This window comes from Phoxinus phoxinus (assembly GCF_949152265.1).
Source record: "Phoxinus phoxinus genome assembly, chromosome: 11".
In the NCBI taxonomy this organism is placed as follows: Eukaryota; Metazoa; Chordata; class Actinopteri; order Cypriniformes; family Leuciscidae; genus Phoxinus; species Phoxinus phoxinus.
Genome location: NC_136886.1, coordinates 14,414,763 through 14,432,553, shown reverse-complemented (window position 1 = coordinate 14,432,553; position 17,791 = coordinate 14,414,763). Strand labels below are relative to the sequence as shown.

The window sequence follows — 17,791 nt, the reverse complement described above, 5'->3', positions numbered from 1 at the left end:
GTGCTTCAAATCCATGTTTCAGGTCAGTTTAAGAGGTCCACAACTTTACTTTCATTCCATCTGTACCAGCCAAGTATAGCATAGAAATGTACTGGTCAGGTCCTTCAAGGCCTGGCTGCATGGAGTATGTACACTACAAAGTCTGTTTGTGATAGGCCCGACAAAAACCAGGACATGCAATCCCTGAGGTGACAGCTCCAGGGACTCAACATTACATGAGATGACATTTTCACTTCATTTTCCCTTGGCCTGGAGCTGCTCTGGAAAACAGTGTCTATGATGGTGACAATGTGTAAAACATGCCTAAAATATCACTACTGACACAAAAGGGCCTAAACTCTAGTGTCATATTGTTAAAAATAATAATAATAAGAAGAAATACAGATTTGTCCTTGTCTTTAAGGATGGACATTTTCTTGGATTGCAAGGTATTTTTCCTGTTTCGTGTGCATTATTTTACATTGTCTATACAGAGAAACGCTCAGCATTTGTAAAAGTGTGTATAGAAGTTCTGAAATATCAATATATTGTTGTTAATTTTAAGGTTAAATTAGTTAAAATTATAGCACATAAACCCCCGGTTTCACAGAAGGCTTAAACTTCACAGAAGGCTTAGTCCCGGACTAAAATGCACTGGTTTAACAGAAATAATCTTGCACTGACATATCTTAAAATATGCCATGCCATTGCTTTGTCTCAAGATACACATCAGTCATGGGTTTTTTTTCTAAGGAGTTTTTATAAAAGCTATACTTAAAACGCCCTAATTGAACTAAGGCCTAATCCTGTTTTAATCTAAGCCCTGTCTGTAAAACCAGGCCTAGGTATAATGAACTACTATAACATTGAACATTTTTCATTATCTTTATCATTATCTTTGATTGAGCATTTATTATCTTTAATGATCATTTAAAAATACACTATTGTTCATTATTAATTGATCTGGATGGAGCCTCCCCGGATCTGTAGATAGCTTGTTGAGTTAGCATCATTTACTGAGAAGCGAAGGGAAAAGTGCTCACCCCTGAAGTGCTGTCTGCTGTCAAGCCAGATCTCCAGACAGGCAGGGGGCATGTTTGAGTGAGAGGACAGAAGGTTAGAGGTGGGGGGAGTAGGAATGAATTATTCTAAATAGCCGCCCCCTGCTGGGAGAGTCTCAATTTGGATACTAATCCTCCCTACATACGGTACTGTCACACACATTAGGTTTAGTGCATTCAGTCGTGGCACCTCATGATGTTCTGTGCCAAGTTTGAGGTCATTAATAGCAAACCTCACTGGTTCTCTTTGTGATCTAATGAGATGTGATGCATTTTGATGCAACTTAAATGCCAGATTTTATAGACTTGAAATCTAGTGCATGAATTGTATGGACTACTTTATTTTTGGAGCAATTGTATTGTTTTTAAGGAGTTAAGCCAAATATAATTTAAAAGTAAATTGTACAATTTGCATATGTCTTAGACGTTGAGTTTGAGATGTTTAAATATCTGAAAAGCATATTTGCTTGGTTATAGTCTAAAATGGCCATGTATAATCTTTGAACTGAAAACAGACTGACGTATATATTAAAATACATTTATTTATAATACAACTTCATGTAACACATTTTACAATAAAGTACACTAAACAACATTTAACATTTTAAAATGCATTGATATCACATGATAATTCACAAGATAAATAAGTATTTTGTTAGCATATTTTTTAATCATATAGGCCTGCATTTTTTAAATGTATTTATTTAAAATAATATTCTTTAATTAACAATACGCTTAGAAACGCTTACACATTCTTGAAAGTGTATTATTTATTAAATTGCTTACTACTAAAATCTCCTTTTAAAATGTTAATCATAAAATAATACTTTTAGTATACAGAAATTCACTTTTTATGATGGTAAGACTGACATTAAACAGTTTATCAAATGTCACAATGTCAACATTAAATACATTAGCATTTTCAGTAAATTTTTGATGCATGATTAATCTCTGTTATTTATCTTTTTTATTTTATTTTATAAAAAGCTGATGTAATTATTCCTTAAATACCCCTAACTCATTATATGATAACAATTATTCAACTGAAAACACTTCTACTGTATATATCAGTATCAGCCTCTTTATTCATCTGTCATTTTGCCCATGACTCTCTTTATAAAGTGCAGTGACTGTTTGTATCTGATAACATCCACATTTGGAATGTAGAATGTTCATCTGCCAGAATTGTGTTGCTTGTCCAACAAATTTTCCATCTCCATCCAGGGAAGATCCCACTGGATTTCAGTCACGTCCTGCTTGGTTTTAGGTATTTCCTGTTGGATCCTTTCCCTTCTAAATGCCCCATTTGGACAGACATGCAATTTCTCTCTGAAAAGCATGCATACACATTGCAGATATTATTTGATACAGAGAGCAATGTGACAAGTCTTCAATGAAACTAATATCATGCACTGATTAAAAGAAACTACTGTACCAATGATTTTTTTAAATGTAAATTTGTCATACTAAATATCAAGGTTCACAATGACAAGAGGTTGAATACATATTGACACAATTTTCATTTTCTCATTGAACTGTTCCCTTATGGGTGTATCACCATTACTTTACCCGATCTCATAAAACAACTATTTTATAAGTTGGTGACCCTGCATGATTTGATTTGTATGATAACAATTTGGGAGCTGTATGGGGGTGGGGTTTTGTCGGTTGGGGGTGGGGGACTACGCATGAAGGTCCACCACTAAAACTAACCCTCAGTTGGTTTTAAGCAGATTGTACAAACATTTAAAAATTAATTCAAAATCACCACCAATTTGCCAAAATAGTTACAAATTGCCACAAGTGTGTTGCTATTCTGTAGCCATACCTAAAACATGGAAACAGCAGCCAGAGCACAGGAAGAAGCACCAGAAGAACCAAGATGATACAGAACCCCGACACCCAGACCAAAGTTCCTGCATTACAGAGTTTATAAGGATGGCTATAGCATTGAAACCCAAAATTCAATCACAGATGTTCTGGATCTCATACCTGTATATGGCTTTTCATCTTCTGAATCAGCTGTGGAGTTCTCTAAAGACACAAAGTGACTGAACTGATAAAATGATGCACATTATGTATGCACAGTGACTCAAAAGACATACAGACCTCATATAGACCTCACACATCTAGCAGAGTTACTGACTCACCTTTCATCACTGGACGAAGTGTGCTCAGGAAATACACATCATCTGGGAACAGAGATTAGGCCTATATATAAATATATGCTTATGGTAAATGTAAATGTGTGTATGTAAATGTATAAGTGTATTGCTTTACAATATAATGAAAGTATAATTGTACTATTTTAATTAACATTTTAAATCACTTTCAGTATGATCAAAACGCAATTGCACTTTTTTAATTGACATTAAACTGTTTATAAAATGTCACAATGCGATATATACGATTGTGATGGTGTGTGTGTGTGTGTGTGTTATATCTCTCAGCTTTTCACAATTCACATATTAATAAAAACAATTTTATATATTAATAAAAAACTTTCTTTATTATTGCCATGTTCTTACAGACCACGGTGATGTTGATGGTGTTGCTTGTCTTGTTTTCAGCAGTATTCTTACACCAGTAAAGTCCACTGTTCTTACTGTCAATGTCAATGAAATGACATTCTTCAGGCCTGTCTATAGATTGTGTGCCATTCAACTGCAAACATCCAGACCTCGTTTGAGCACCTTGAAGCCCCCTCAGTATCCAGCCTGTTGAATTACCAGCATTTACTGAGCAGCGAAGGGTGAACCATTCCCCCCTGAGGTGTTGTCTGCTGTCAGGCCGGACCTCTAGAGAAGCGTCTGAGTGAGAATCTTTGACTGATTCAGACTGATTCACACTTTCAAATGCTCCAAGTGTGAACAAGGAGGAAAGCAGCACTGAAAAGTTATATAACGCAACAACAATATGTTAACATGTTTCTCCATCTAAATGGGTGTATTGTATTGTAGACTTTATAAATAAAACCAGGCTTAGGAATTAAAGGATAAACATTGACAAAACAGATCAGTGTGTTGTGCTTTAGATCTGATTCTTGACTAGTTAAAAAATTGAGCAGGCAATTGTTAAAAAAAAAGAGAGTTCAGTATATATTAAGAAGGAAAAACTCACCTAAGTAACCAGCAGCTGACAGAAGTCCCATGTTTTCCTTTAGTTCTGGGCCTTTTTTAAAGAGAAAACATATGCAAGAGAGACATAATGACAGTGCAACAACAAGCGAACATTTAGAGGCATTTATTTACCCCACCTTTTCCGCTTGCTAGAGATGATCTGATAAATCTGTTCACACAGTTTTTAAACCGGGATTTGGGCATTTCCTCTCTGCACATTTACCAGTGAAATTAGTAGCCTAATGGAAAAATAAATACAACCTCTTTGCACATCTGTTTGACCAAAATACAACCTAAATAGACAAACAAATGAGGCAAGTTCAGCTGACACCCACATTGACACTTCTGGCATATGTAAATAATTCTCTAAATTAATATGCGTTATGAATTTTCAATATGAGCAAATCAGTCCCCGCAAATCAACCCCTCTCTACTGTATATATACAGTAATATGAGTTTTGAAACATTATTTTCTTGCTTAGCATTGTTTAGAATTTTACAAAGATATATATATATATATATCTTTGTAAAATGATTATATATCTTTGTAAAATAAAAAAAATATTTAATTATTAATTATTCAGTCATCTTACGCTGTTTTTCATAACATAAAAGAGCATGTTAGGTCACACAGTGAGTTTGAGTAGCCTATGTTCTTTAAATGGCTATTTAAAGAGAAACAACACTGCTTTCAGCTCATTCTTATAATTTCATTATTTTAATTTCATATTTGTAAACATTTTGTGGTTCTATAATTTCGTTTAGATATTTTTACGAAATGTCTATATTTATATTTTCTATAGATTTCTATATATTTTTTAATAATTTAAACTGAAAACTTTTAACAGGACAAATAAGGGGCTTTTATTTTGAAACGCGAACAAGTGGCGCTGTCCTGCATTCTGGCTTCACAGTGCTTATTACCTGCATATGGCCAAATGTTACTAGACCCGACATAAACTAAATTACAGTTACATTTTCTGGAGAGGCGGGACGTCGTTTCCGTTCAACATAACATGCTGCTGAGGTAAACGGTCACTAGCATTTATTCTGTGAAGCGTTAATCATCAACAGAATTTCCAAAGCCAACAGAAATGGCTTTTTGAAAGAATTTCAGCTGTTGTGTTCAGATAGCCAACGTTACCTCCATCTATTTGCCATAGTCGCTATTAATAATTCGGTATTCATATCATCAGCTCGTACACATGCAAGAAATGTTACAAATGCATTTTAGCAGTGCTTTGTTTTTAGCTGCTCATCAAGAATTTGTGGTATCCTACATTAAAGGTGTGTCTCCTGCATCATATTTGAACATTGCAAAGAAGATTTGAGCAGTATTTATGTTAATAATTTATAACTGCTATGATTGCACCGTGTAGATGAAGACGTGATTGCAGGTGTTGTCGGATGCAGACAGGTGTTGTGATCAGGAGCAGTGGGCAGGACTGGACAGTGGACACCCATGGACACCTGGACACCCAATCCCAGAGCCAAACCCTTCATCCCCCGCCAGCAGCGCAGCCTCTACCTAACATGGAAATACAGACTCACCAACAAAAGAGCAATGCGACGAATCTGCCAGGTCAGCATGCCACTTCATAAGATTATGCATGGTTGGCAAACTCCATCATATAACATAAAGAGCAGGATGTTTTTTTTTTCTCCTCCTTTTTTATGATAAAAAAAAAAATTCATTGCTGTATTTTTTGCAATAAACTGAATTTAGTTTGAGTCTGCATTCATAATTCACACACCTGTTGAAATATCCTTTAAATTAGTTTTGTGCAAATGAGGACATTAATTAAGTTAAATTACTGCGTGTCTGGCCATCGGATAATCAATTAAAAATATAATTACTAACTGAGTGATAACAACACACAACTGTTGGTCTGCAATGTCACAATTACTGACAACAACATCATAAAGATTGTAGCAACAAATCCAGGAATGTCACTAATTGCATTGCCACAATTAAAGTTTGGTTATCGGTTTAGTTCGCAGTTATGTAACGGTCTTATGGTTAGCTGGGCAGCACTTGATCCTGAGATGAAGGTACAGTAGGGTTAAAAAAACAAAAAACAAAAAAAAAACATTGAAAACAATAAATATTTTGAATTAAAATGTATAAGATGCATTTCTAACTGAGGTTACAAATCAGATCAAATTTGTGACACTGGACATGTGCATGGACCAGATGCTCAGTGGAACATTTCAAATCATGCTTTACAGCATGATCACCTGGATTTATTTTTGTGGTGTTCATGCAGCTCGACAGTTGCTGTCATTATAACAAATACTATAATTTTGATACTGTTCATTTTGCAATTCATCTTGTACTTTAATTGCAATGTTGCTAATACATTTTTTTATTAAATTATAAAAAGTATTTTCACCAGTGATCTAAGATGTTTGGACCCCACTGTATGTCTTTTCAAATATCACCGTTTTTATGTTTGTGTTTGCGTGTGTACCTGCTTAACAATATTGTAGAGACTAAAAATTGAATAAGTAAGCTACATCTGACAAAACCTCCTTTTGGAGATGTCATCATTTGGAAAAATTTATGTATTTGTATAAAAAATAAATATTTGTTTTAATTGTAAAAAAATGCAGAAAATGGTTTGCTAGGGTTCAATATAGTATTTAAACCTAGATGTATATAAAAGCAAAAGAAGTCTATGGACCGTCCCCATTTAGATAGCGAAGTAAGTGTGTGTGTGTATTTGCAGGCCAGTGCTGTCCTGTTTTTACTGATCACAGTGATTGTGAATATCAAACTCATTCTTGACACAAGGAGAGTTGCCAGTGAGGAGGATGCTGTTCAAGAATATGGTAATGTTGAAAACTGTCTTTGTGAACACTAAATGTTTTATGATTCCTGATTGACCAATTCACATGTATATTGATATATTGAGTAGTCTTATTACTTGAGTGGAATTATTTCAGCATATGTGGATCAAATAACTATGCGTTTGTCTTTTTTCAACCTTTTTATTTATTTTTAACTATTTCAATTCTGAATTAGTAATTCGTTTTGAATTATTATTATTATTTTGATATCATTGAACATTTTCTCAGATGATGCCCTGCCTAACATGGAAACCCCACGCAGGCCAGCCAGTGGGAGGAAGGTTTTAGATATCGAGGTGTACTCTAGTCGCTCTAAGGTGTATGTGGCGGTGGATGGCACCACTGTAAGTGATTCTAAACCTGTTTTATGATATAACACATTTGCCACACTGTTAACAGATAACAATATCGACAATATTTGATGTTTTTGCAGGTGCTGGAGGATGAGATGAGGGAGCAAGGCCGAGGCATACATGTTATAGTTTTAAATCAGGCCACTGTAAGCACACACAGTCACACCTCATAATCTACTGTATCATCTTGTATTATTACTATAATTTTTATGATGTCCACTCCATAATTATTTTGATTATTTATAAGATTGTATAATTAAATGTTGCTGTATCGTCCTCCTTTAGGGTCATGTTATGGCTAAAAGAGTGTTTGATACTTATTCTCCCCATGAGGATGAAGCCATGATCCTCTTCCTCAACATGGTCACACGTGGCAGAATCCTCATCTTCACTATTAAGGTTAAAGAAATGCCTCTCCCATCCACTTTCTTAATTTTAGACTTATGTTGTTTGTCTGTAACTGCACTTCTTTTTGGCCTCTTCAGGATGAGGGGACTTTCCACTTGAAGGATTCTGCGAAGACTCTTCTCAAAGGTTTGGGAAGTCAGGTAGCAGTTACCTTAGGCTGGAGGGATATGTGGACTCTGGTCGTGAAGAAGGGAGGTAAGGACGATGCTTTTTGTCTTTTCACTCTATTAAACTAGGTATGTGTGTTTATTGTATCTCATGGATAATTGTTTTTCTTCTGTGATGTGGTATAAGTATACAGTTTTAGGGGTTTTTATTTATTTTTGTATTCAGATAAAAAGTAATAAATGTGTATGATTCAGATGCATTTTTAGACATATCCTCACTCATGCAGCAGTGTAGCAGATCAAGTCGGCCAAGAACATGCCTATGTACATTCCATGTTTATTAATAAATGCTGGTTAAATTCGTTGTCATGATTGAAATATAGCTATACTTTTGTGCTTGCTTTTTATCCAGCTAACACGAGGAGTGACTGTCTGCAGACTATTTTCATTCTCTGTAAAATGTGTGATTGTTTTGAAGCCATTATCCGTGCCTTTCTGAATAAGGCATTCAGCTTCGGGCTCATCCCTATACTGTTTATTTTCTCAGGTCAAGTGTATGGGGAGAAGCACTCCAAGTCTCCTGCTCTGTCCACATGGGGTGATCCTGTGCTGCTGAAGACTGAGGTCCAGCTGACCGCTTCTGAAGGTATTTTTGCCGTTATTATAAGTGTAGGTTGTTAGATTAAATGATGCAATTACGTTATGGGTTATATCAGAGCTGTTTGTTTTTGTCATGATTTCTTTTAGAGGCTGAGTGCCATTGGGCAGACACAGAGCTGAACCGCCGGAGGAAACTGTTCTGCAGTAAAGTGGAAGGATATGGGAGCATTTGTAGTTGCAAAGATCCAGCCCCTATAGAGTTTAATCCTGACCCAGTAAGATGCACATCATGTGACTAAAATACCTTTTATACAAAAGTTTGTGGTCAGTAAATCTTTATCCCCCAGTTTCACAGACGATGATTAAGCCTAGTCCCGGACTAAAATGCATGTTTGAGCTGATTTGACTGAAAGCAACTTCCATTGTTTTGTTGAGGTTGTCAAGATGCACAGCAGTAATGTTTTTTTCTAAGGGCCGTTTAAAAAAAGCTTCTTAAATGTCCTAATTGATCTAAGGCCTAATCCTTGCTTAATCGAAGCCCCGTCTGTAAAACCAGGCCTATTACTTATATTCTGCAAGGATGCATTAAATTGATCAAATGTGTTGTTACAAATACAAACATTTATATAAAAAATGCTGTTTTTTTTAAACTTCAGAATCCTGAAAAAAATGTATCCCGGTTTTCACAAAAATATTAAGCTGCATGACTGTTTTCAGCTGAAAATCTTTCTTGAACACCGAATCCGCATTACACATATTAGAATGATTTCGAAGGATCATGTGACACTAAAGACTGGAGTAATGGCTACTGAAAATTTTTCAGTGATAAACGTTTTTTTTAAATCTATGGTATCAGAAACGTAACACAACAAACTGCATGATACCAAGGCAGACTACAAGGTTTCTCTACAAGTTTCCTTGTTTACCTTTTTTTTAACTCGCTTGTAAGTGGTTGTTATACCCTTCATCCTGAGATAACTTTGCATTTAGACAGCAGAACAAAGTCTTTGTCTTAAATCTGTGTTGTTGACTAAACCTTTCCATGTCCTGTCTAGCTGCCTAACAACAATGTCTACAACATCCCAGTAGCTGTTATAGCTGGAAATAGACCAAACTATCTCTATAGGTTAGTAAACTTAGATTTCTTTGTACTTTACCACACTACCAAACCACCTCATGTATGTATTAGTTAAATTTGGGCTCATATATAAACTCACACACACAAACGATCACGGTTTCCACAAAATTATTAAGCAGCACTACTGTTTGCAACATTGATGGTAAGAAATGTTTCTTGAGCACCAGATGAGCATATTAGATATTTCTGAAAGATCATGTGGCACATTCTCACATAAAAATATTTTTTGACTATGCTGTTTTAGTTTGGCTTCAGTAGAGAAATCAGAAACCCTGTATATAAGAATGCATACCTTTAATACCAGACTGATGTATAAGCCATGTTTGTTTCTCTAGAATGCTGCGCTCTCTTCTTTCCTCCCATGGTGTCAATCCACAGATGATCACTGTTTTCATCGATGGATACTATGAGGTGCCATCTCCTTTTCCTCTTTTGTTCTCTCTTCTTCAATACATTATTTTTTTCTTCTTCATTTTTGTAAGACGATTCATACATGTATACAGAATGAACAAAAACATTTTCTGCTTAGGAACCTATGGATGTGGTGGATCTCTTCGGTCTTAAAGGAGTTCAGCATACCCCTATCAGTATTAAGAACGCTAGAGTGTCACAGGTGATACGGTTTTGGCTGTCTTTTTTTTTTTTTTTTTGAAAGATGAATAATTAACATGAAAAGGTCACTTAACATAATGGCCAGTTACAGATTGCTGTGGGCTCAGCTTTATTGTCAAAGCATTTAGTGTCGAAGCATGTGAATGGTACTAATATTCTGAAGTTCCTTTTGTCTCAGCACTACAAAGCCAGCTTGACTGCAACCTTTAATCTGCATCCAGTAAGTAAATGTTCACCTACCTTAGAATTTGTCTACAGTTACATTGTAAAACAGCTTGCAAGTGTCTGACTTTGGGCTGGGGGGGAATAATGTTTTAGGATGCAGATTTTGCCATTGTCCTGGAGGAGGACCTGGATGTTTCCATAGATTTTTTCAGGTATGGATGTTTAATTCAATATATAATATAAACGTAAATGTTACTATTTAGAATTACACATGTAATACTACAAGATATTCACTAGATGGCAGCAGATTTCTATATTATTTATCACAGGCTTGTTTAGAAATGTATGAGTGCAGAATCAGCTCAACGAATCCTAATAGAAAAGATTGAATAACATTTGACAGATTATCTCTAAATGTCTTTAGATGTTTGATTTATTTCTTCTCCCACATTTGTCTCTAGCTTTCTCAGTCAGACCGTCCATTTGTTGCGTGAGGATGACAGTCTGTACTGTATCTCAGCCTGGAATGACCAAGTGAGTGGAAAAAAAGTTTCTTTTTAACTTGTTCACGACTTGAAAATAGGCTGTTTACTTTGATAACATCTCGGGGGTAAATGCTGCCATATACTCTTTCTGTTGGTATATTTTTCTTCTGCTAAAAAGTGGTTAGTGTATCCTCAGCCTAAATTTCTCTACGTCTTGAAAGGCCTTCAAGCAGTGCACTTGACCTTGCTGCTGTGCTGTTTTGTAGGGCTATGAGCACACGGCAGAGGACCCATCTTTGTTGTACAGAGTGGAAAGTATGCCTGGCCTTGGCTGGGTGCTTAAAAAAAGCCTTTACAAGGATGAACTGGAGCCCAAATGGCCAACTCCTGAGAAGGTGAGGCAGCTAATTCCCAGCCTATAAATTATGTCTAAATAGGAAAAGTTTATATATAGAATTTACATGCAAAACTCCACAAAAGTGATGTCTCATTTGGAGCAATTTTCCGCTCCATTTGCATGCATGAGAATGCTTCTAACAGTGATTATTCCGTCTTTCACCAGTGGGAAATTCTGTTCTCACTATGGAATTTAGCATTTTGTTCTCTGATTTGAATAACATTGCTAACCTTTGAAGAGTCAGTCTGGTGTGTAATGTATAGTGTCTAGAAAAGACCAGGAAATCTATTTATTTAAATAGGAACATATTGTGCCTTCATTTTGAAACTATGAGAAGAAAATTGGCAGTTTTGCATACTGTTCTACATGCACTACCATTCAAAAGATTGGGATCTGTAAGATTTTGTGTTTTTGATAGAAGTCTCTAATGCATTAATTTAACAGTAATATTGCCAAATATTACAATTAAGATAACCGTTTTCTATTTTGATATGGTTTAAAATGTAATTTATTTCTGTGATAGCAATTACTCTAGTCTTCAGTGTCACATGATCCTTCAGAAATCATTCTAATATGCTTATTTGGTGCTCAAGAACAAATTATAATTATCAATGTTGGAAACAAATAGTTGCAGGTGCTGCTTAATATTTTTTTTTTTTTTTTTTTTTTTTAAGGAGTCTTTTGTACCATTATAAATGTCTTTACTGTCACTTTTGATCAATTTAATGTGTCTGCTGAATAAAAGTATTAATTTCTTTCAAGAAAAAAAAATATACTGACATCAAACTTTTGAACAGTAGTGTCTCATCTAAATATATTAAACCTGCCTCTGGTATCTTTTTTGTTTCCTTGTTTCCTGGTATCCTTAGCTATGGGACTGGGACATGTGGATGCGGATGCCAGAACAGAGGAAGGGGAGAGAGTGTGTCATTCCTGATGTCTCCCGCTCTTATCACTTTGGCATCATTGGCTTAAATATGAATGGTTACTTCCATGTAAGTGAGATGGTTATACTGACGATTATGTTAACTTGCAACAGTTCTTTTATTATCTTAACCATTATTTGATTGACTAAGTGTATTTTTCAATGGAGAACTGGATCTAGGACTCTGTGAATCCAGTGATACGATGTGTATTTAAAATATTATAAATAGACAAAGTTTTATATACAATTTGAATTCAATGAAATGAAATTTCTCTACAGGAAGTTTACTTTAAAAAGCACAAGTTCAACACTATTCCGAATGTACAGATGAAAAATGTAGATGGGTATGTATTGTTCCTGCTGTCTCTATATTGGCCTATATTGGTCTATTATGTATATCCTATTCAATAATTTGTGATATTCTCTCCATTTTTTTACAGCTTGAAGAAAGATGCTTATGAGATTGAAGTCCAAAACCTACTCCGGTAATTCTATCTGAAGATCCTAGTCCTTCATTGCAGAGTTATGCAACACCTTACAATTGCATCATTGCCACAACTACAGTGATCATTTGTGTGTCTGCAGTGATGCTGAGGTTCTGGACCACAGTAAAAACCCATGTGAAGACTCATTTATCCCAGACACTGAGGGAAAGACCTTTGTAATGTTCATCAAAATGGAGCAGGAGACGGATTCAAACACCTGGACAGAACTGGCAAAGGTATGTTGAATTTAGTTGAGGATGCTTTGCGAATATTCTTGGTTTAAATATGAATAGGAGATTTTGTTTGAGCATCTCTAGGAACAAATGGCTGCATTTCTGAGCAGGTTAGCCACTATTTACCCTGCATTTATTGTTACAGTGGGTTGCAAATAATCTGTTGAATGAGATATGTGGCCTGTTTATATGTTGAAGAGACTGCAAGGGTAGATAAATGGCTTAGAGAGACTGATAAATATAAGGGAATAGATGTATAAATACTGAGGTGAGAGTAGTATTAAGTTATGGCCTCATTTTGTTTATTGCCTATAGTGCCTGCACGTGTGGGACCTGGATGTACGAGGTTATCACAAAGGACTCTGGAGGCTCTTCAGAAAGAAGAACCATGTCCTGGTAGTTGCTGTTCCAATCTCCCCGTACTCGTGAGTATACATATACAGGGTATACAGGGCCGTTGAATGCTTGAATCTGATTGGTTGACGAACGTTCTACGGTGTGCAATTATTTTCAGGGAACCGCACGGCTAAAGTAGTTCCAGGCAGGTCTTGACCGCATTACAGTTCCATATCACTTTGTGTAGTTAACTGTAATAATGGAAAATAGGATACAATTCATAACAAGAAAAACCATGCAGCCCCTTGCGCTTGATCTGCAATTTTCAATGTCTAACTTCACAATCAATGGAAACATGCAGTTTAATTGTAATAAATAAAGTATATAGTCCTATAGAAAATTAAACTGAATATTTAAATAAATTGATAGTTTCAGTTCATTTCAAAATAAATTGATAGTCCTGCTGCACGGGTTTTCGTAATTATTGCAGATAATATAACAAATAAATAATGATTGATAGGCCAATACTTGTTAAAAGGGCTTTGTGTTTCATTTATTAGGCTAGTCTACTGTCACTAATAGAAAAAAAGAATGAACAAATTAATTAAAACGAATTGAATAAATAAATAATAATATTTACGCACATGCTTATCTCTCTCTCATAACTGCATAAAGCCGGGGACACACTTACTGTAAGGCCGGTTATGAATGTAATTTGATCCTTATGACTGATCATGCACACGTTTTCAGCGCGTTCAGTCTGTGTTCACAGCGGTGTTTAAAATCTGCTGCATTCACAGTCAGAGAATGTTTAGTGGTTAAGTGTGTGTCCAGCATTACTCTGCTATCAGTGGCTCAAACCTCCGTTACTAACTCTAAAATGACGTTTTGGAATTAGCAACGGAGCATGGGTTTAGATGCGCAAGGAATTAGTCCAACATACAAGAGCGTTTTAATGACAAAAACTTTACAAATGTCTTGAAATGCATCATCTGAACTATATTTCGAGGTGTGGTAACTGTAGTATAATGCGGAACTCTGCTTCGCGTCGTGACCGCATTACCACCTCGGGTGTGCATTATTTTTCTAATAATTCAATGGCCTGTCGTCAATTATTCCTTACATAACGTGTATATTATTATTATTATTATTATTTATATGTGATAGAACATTTCTAACATAAGCAGTATCAAAAATACAACATTACATCAATGAAACCAAAAACACAAGAAAAAGTATAGGATGAACTGTCCTATGCTGCTAGCTTCACTGGATTTTTGGCTCATTCTTCCTGGCAGATTTGTTTCATGTTGTTCAGTTCAGTCAGATTCAGGTGTGTGCCCCAAAAGTGTCACAGATTCTCAGTTGGATTTATATTTAGACTTTTTGTTTAAACTTCAATTGTTGTTTCTAAGCTATTTTTTTTTTCTAGAGGGCTTTATACAAAATAAATGTAATCAATAATTTAATTAGTTCAATTCATCTATAAAGCAGTTCTGCAAAAAAAAAAAATCATCGTTCAGTTCTCATACAAGTGTCTGTACAGTCAGATCAATAATATTGTTGAATATTAAGTGTCCCAAACTAAGCAAGCAAGAGGCAACATTGGCGACAATGAACAAACATGGTGTCATTATGATTCAGGCTGCATCACAAGTCAGAGTTCAGATCGGGAAACTTAATTTCAAATATTCATCTAGTTCCTTTTGCTTGAGGACATTTACTGTTATTAACAATACTCAACTTAAAACATGTCCGATAAAAAACTGTCAGTTTCAGAGGTTAGAAAAAAAAATCATTGTAGGATGTGTAATTCATTAAATTGAATTGCATATTATAAACAATTTTATATTATATGATATTAATTATATTGTATTATATTATATTATTAAAAGCACTCTTAAAGGGAACAAAATTAAAAATATGGTTAGTAATAGCTGAAATCTTTCCTAGGAAACTTTTTTTTTTTTTTTTTTACTTTTTGTATTCGACTTTCTGTGCCTGACCTTCACTGCATCTTTTCCCCCCAGTGTTAAGAAGCCCAATAATGTCACTCCCATTCACCTGGAGCCAGCACCTAAAGAGGAGGGACCTCCTGTGGAACAGATCTAAAACACTACTAATCCCACCCAAAGGGCCTTTAACCACTAACAGACAAGGCCTATGTCAGGCTGATAATGGGCCTTGTGTCACTCTCTAAGGCTATTGCAAGACAAAGTATAGGAAGAACCATCCTGTGCTGGTAGCCTCTGGGAACCACAGGCTCTTTGAAACTAGAACGTTATGAGTGTGGATTTCTAAAAACGGTGTGTGATGTGACGTTCTCTTATTGTTGGTATGTATTTTGCATTGGGAGCATTTCCTGAGGTCATGAGATTTCATATGAGTTTATGCTGGAAGGTTTTACTTTAGTAAAGAATTGATAGATGTTTTAAAGTATTACCAGTGGTGGTTTGAGTTACTGAATGTGACAGCAGATTACGTCAAATCACGCTGCTGCAAAAAGGGATTTAGAGGATATGGCAGACGTAACTACTTCTTTTTTTTAACACCGAGTGCTTTGGGCCGTCCTGCACATACGTTTTAACTTATGTCTATTTATTTTGTCAATATCAAGATAAAATGCAGGTTTATTTTTACCTAATGAATTCAACTTTTACACAAGAAAAATGCATTAAGAAACAAAAGACTTACATTTGTTTACAATGAGCTATGTACAGACATATATATGTACAGACATATATATTTTTTAAAACAAAAGATTATCATCATATTTTTATTAGTTTGAGTTCTTTAGTGGCTGAAAACATACAAGCAGTATCCCTGTACAACACATAATGACCTTTTATTGGACTGTACAGTCTGAAACTGACTGGTTTTAAACTGTATGATTGAGATTTTATTTTATGTTGTGCTAAAATGTCTTTCCAGCGAGATTTTAAGAATCCTCTTTCGCAGAGAATGATAGGTGATGCTGCTCAGATGAGATCTTTTTGTCAGCACAGCCACTAAAAAGAGCCTTATATGAGCAGAGTGGAGGTTTAACTCTTGAAATCGATGCAATCTCTGCTGCATCATAGATCTATTAGATCATCTGCCCTGTGTTAACGTGAGTTTCTGTAAGTGAAGATGTGGTGAAAAATATATTTCTCATGCAATAATGTCCAAATCATTTCACAGAGGAGATTTCAGTTTAGATTGCTGTGGGTTTCAGTGATCAGTGCTAAAATCACTACATATATTTTATTTGTGATGACACTAAACATTTTCATAATATCTGGAACATGTGCAATACCATAAGAAACGTTTGTCATCTCAACATATTATTGTGTACTCAAGTTTGCAGAGGTTGTCTAATATGTCAGATTCTCCAACAGTTTTGTATTTTAAGTGGTTAAAATGGATTGGTTTTCTTGTACAAAATAAAACAGTTTTCTTACTTTTTTCCCCCTCTGTCCATTTTTTTATATTTATTTCCTTGGTTGTCTTTCTTAAATTTGTATTAAAGTTTTGCTGTAGCTATTTGTTTCTTAATGTTTGCAGGATACGTTGTAAGGCCTGGTACTTTAATGATTTTTTGAATCACGACATAAGTTGGAATGATATCTAATAATTATAATTGTAATGTTTTTATAATGTGGCAAGCAGTGGTTCTTTAACCTTTTGTATTTGTTATTTTTGTCTTACCCTGAATCGCTATAGGAACACATTAAAGGGTTAGTTCACCCAAAAATGAAAATTCTGTCAGTAATTACTCACCCTCATGTTGTTCCAACCCCATAAGACTTTTGTTCATCTTCGGGAACACAAATATGTTTGATGAAATCTTAGAGCTATCTCACTCCTCCATAGGCTTCTATTGTAATTGAAACTTGCCGGCCAAGAAAGTTAGTAAAGTCTATGTTTAAAAAATAGTCAAGTGACTACAAAGGCACAACCGTAAGTTTGTATGTCAGAACGTGGCTCACTCACTATTGGCCAGCATCACACACATGACCAGTGTCGGCCAATAATGAGCCTACGTTCTGACGTACAACTCAGAAGTGCTGCACTGTGAACTCACACAGAAGAAAATGAATAGTTATATAAAGTTCTTTTTATTTATTTATTGCTTACAAAAAGTATTCTCACCGCTTGATAAACTTATGGTTGAGCCACTGTAGTCACTTGGACTATTTTAAACATTGTCTTCACTAACTTTCTGGGTCGGCAAGTTTCAATTACAATAGAAGCAAAGTGAGACAGCTGGGAAATGAGAACACTACAGATCTCGTAAAAAAACGCTAAACAACATTGGCTTGGATTTTCCGATATGGCAAGAAATGAGGAAATAGAAATGTTAGAAAAGCGACGTTGACGTTCAAAGGTGAGTAATGTATTTTATTTAACAGATACATTTGTGTTTTAAATAGATTTTTTATTAACTTTGTAACAGAAAAAGTTGTATCTAGCTCTAACAGGGTTCATTGTAAAGCATTATCTATTAAAGGGTCATTTCATTAGAGTTGTTTTAGTGTTGTGCTGGACTTTATTTTAAA

The 17,791-nt window shown here is 35.2% G+C and overlaps 2 protein-coding genes across 6 annotated transcripts; one reads left to right on the top strand and one right to left on the bottom strand.

Annotated features, from left to right (window-relative positions):
* Nucleotides 1–1,571: 1,571 nt before the first annotated feature.
* Nucleotides 1,572–5,484, bottom strand: LOC307006494 (uncharacterized protein). Its single transcript, XM_079627544.1, has 8 exons — nucleotides 5,304–5,484; nucleotides 4,297–4,398; nucleotides 4,161–4,211; nucleotides 3,569–3,928; nucleotides 3,191–3,232; nucleotides 3,033–3,074; nucleotides 2,869–2,956; nucleotides 1,572–2,369 (listed from the first exon to the last, which is right to left on the bottom strand). The coding sequence occupies exons 2-8, from the start codon at nucleotides 4,376–4,378 to the stop codon at nucleotides 2,213–2,215; spliced, it is 822 nt and encodes a 273-aa protein (XP_079483670.1). The 5' UTR covers nucleotides 4,379–4,398; nucleotides 5,304–5,484; the 3' UTR covers nucleotides 1,572–2,212.
* pomgnt1 (protein O-linked mannose N-acetylglucosaminyltransferase 1 (beta 1,2-)) lies at nucleotides 5,016–16,981 on the top strand. Of its 5 annotated transcripts, XM_079627541.1 has the most exons (23): nucleotides 5,074–5,186; nucleotides 5,411–5,446; nucleotides 5,539–5,741; nucleotides 6,889–6,991; nucleotides 7,238–7,353; nucleotides 7,443–7,508; nucleotides 7,648–7,761; nucleotides 7,848–7,965; nucleotides 8,425–8,523; nucleotides 8,625–8,752; nucleotides 9,533–9,603; nucleotides 9,951–10,026; nucleotides 10,145–10,228; nucleotides 10,406–10,447; nucleotides 10,546–10,604; nucleotides 10,854–10,926; nucleotides 11,144–11,272; nucleotides 12,144–12,269; nucleotides 12,479–12,543; nucleotides 12,640–12,684; nucleotides 12,785–12,920; nucleotides 13,233–13,342; nucleotides 15,284–16,981. In XM_079627541.1, exons 3-23 carry the CDS (start codon nucleotides 5,622–5,624, stop codon nucleotides 15,363–15,365), a joined length of 1,962 nt encoding a protein of 653 aa, XP_079483667.1. In that variant the 5' UTR covers nucleotides 5,074–5,186; nucleotides 5,411–5,446; nucleotides 5,539–5,621; the 3' UTR covers nucleotides 15,366–16,981. The 5 variants fall into 5 exon arrangements, with proteins under 5 accessions (XP_079483668.1, XP_079483665.1, XP_079483669.1 ...); XM_079627542.1 differs by lacking the exon at nucleotides 5,411–5,446 and having other exon boundaries at nucleotides 5,016–5,186; nucleotides 5,573–5,741; XM_079627539.1 differs by lacking the exon at nucleotides 5,411–5,446 and having other exon boundaries at nucleotides 5,038–5,186.
* The last annotated feature ends 810 nt before the right edge of the window (nucleotides 16,982–17,791 follow it).

Bases quoted from the DNA above. Each gene is read 5' to 3' on its own strand.
- LOC307006494 (XM_079627544.1), bottom strand. From the start codon at position 4,378: ATGTGCAGAGAGGAAATGCCCAAATCCCGGTTTAAAAACTGTGTGAAC. The intron at 4,212-4,296 runs GTGGGGTAAATA...TCTTTAAAAAAG, and splicing joins ATCTCTAGCAAGCGGAAAAG to GCCCAGAACTAAAGGAAAAC. The intron at 3,233-3,568 runs GTAAGAACATGG...CTCTGTTCCCAG, and splicing joins CATCAACATCACCGTGGTCT to ATGATGTGTATTTCCTGAGC.
- pomgnt1 (XM_079627542.1), top strand. From the start codon at position 5,622: ATGGACACCTGGACACCCAATCCCAGAGCCAAACCCTTCATCCCCCGC. The intron at 12,544-12,639 runs GTATGTATTGTT...ATTTTTTTACAG, and splicing joins CAGATGAAAAATGTAGATGG to CTTGAAGAAAGATGCTTATG. The intron at 12,921-13,232 runs GTATGTTGAATT...TATTGCCTATAG, and splicing joins CCTGGACAGAACTGGCAAAG to TGCCTGCACGTGTGGGACCT.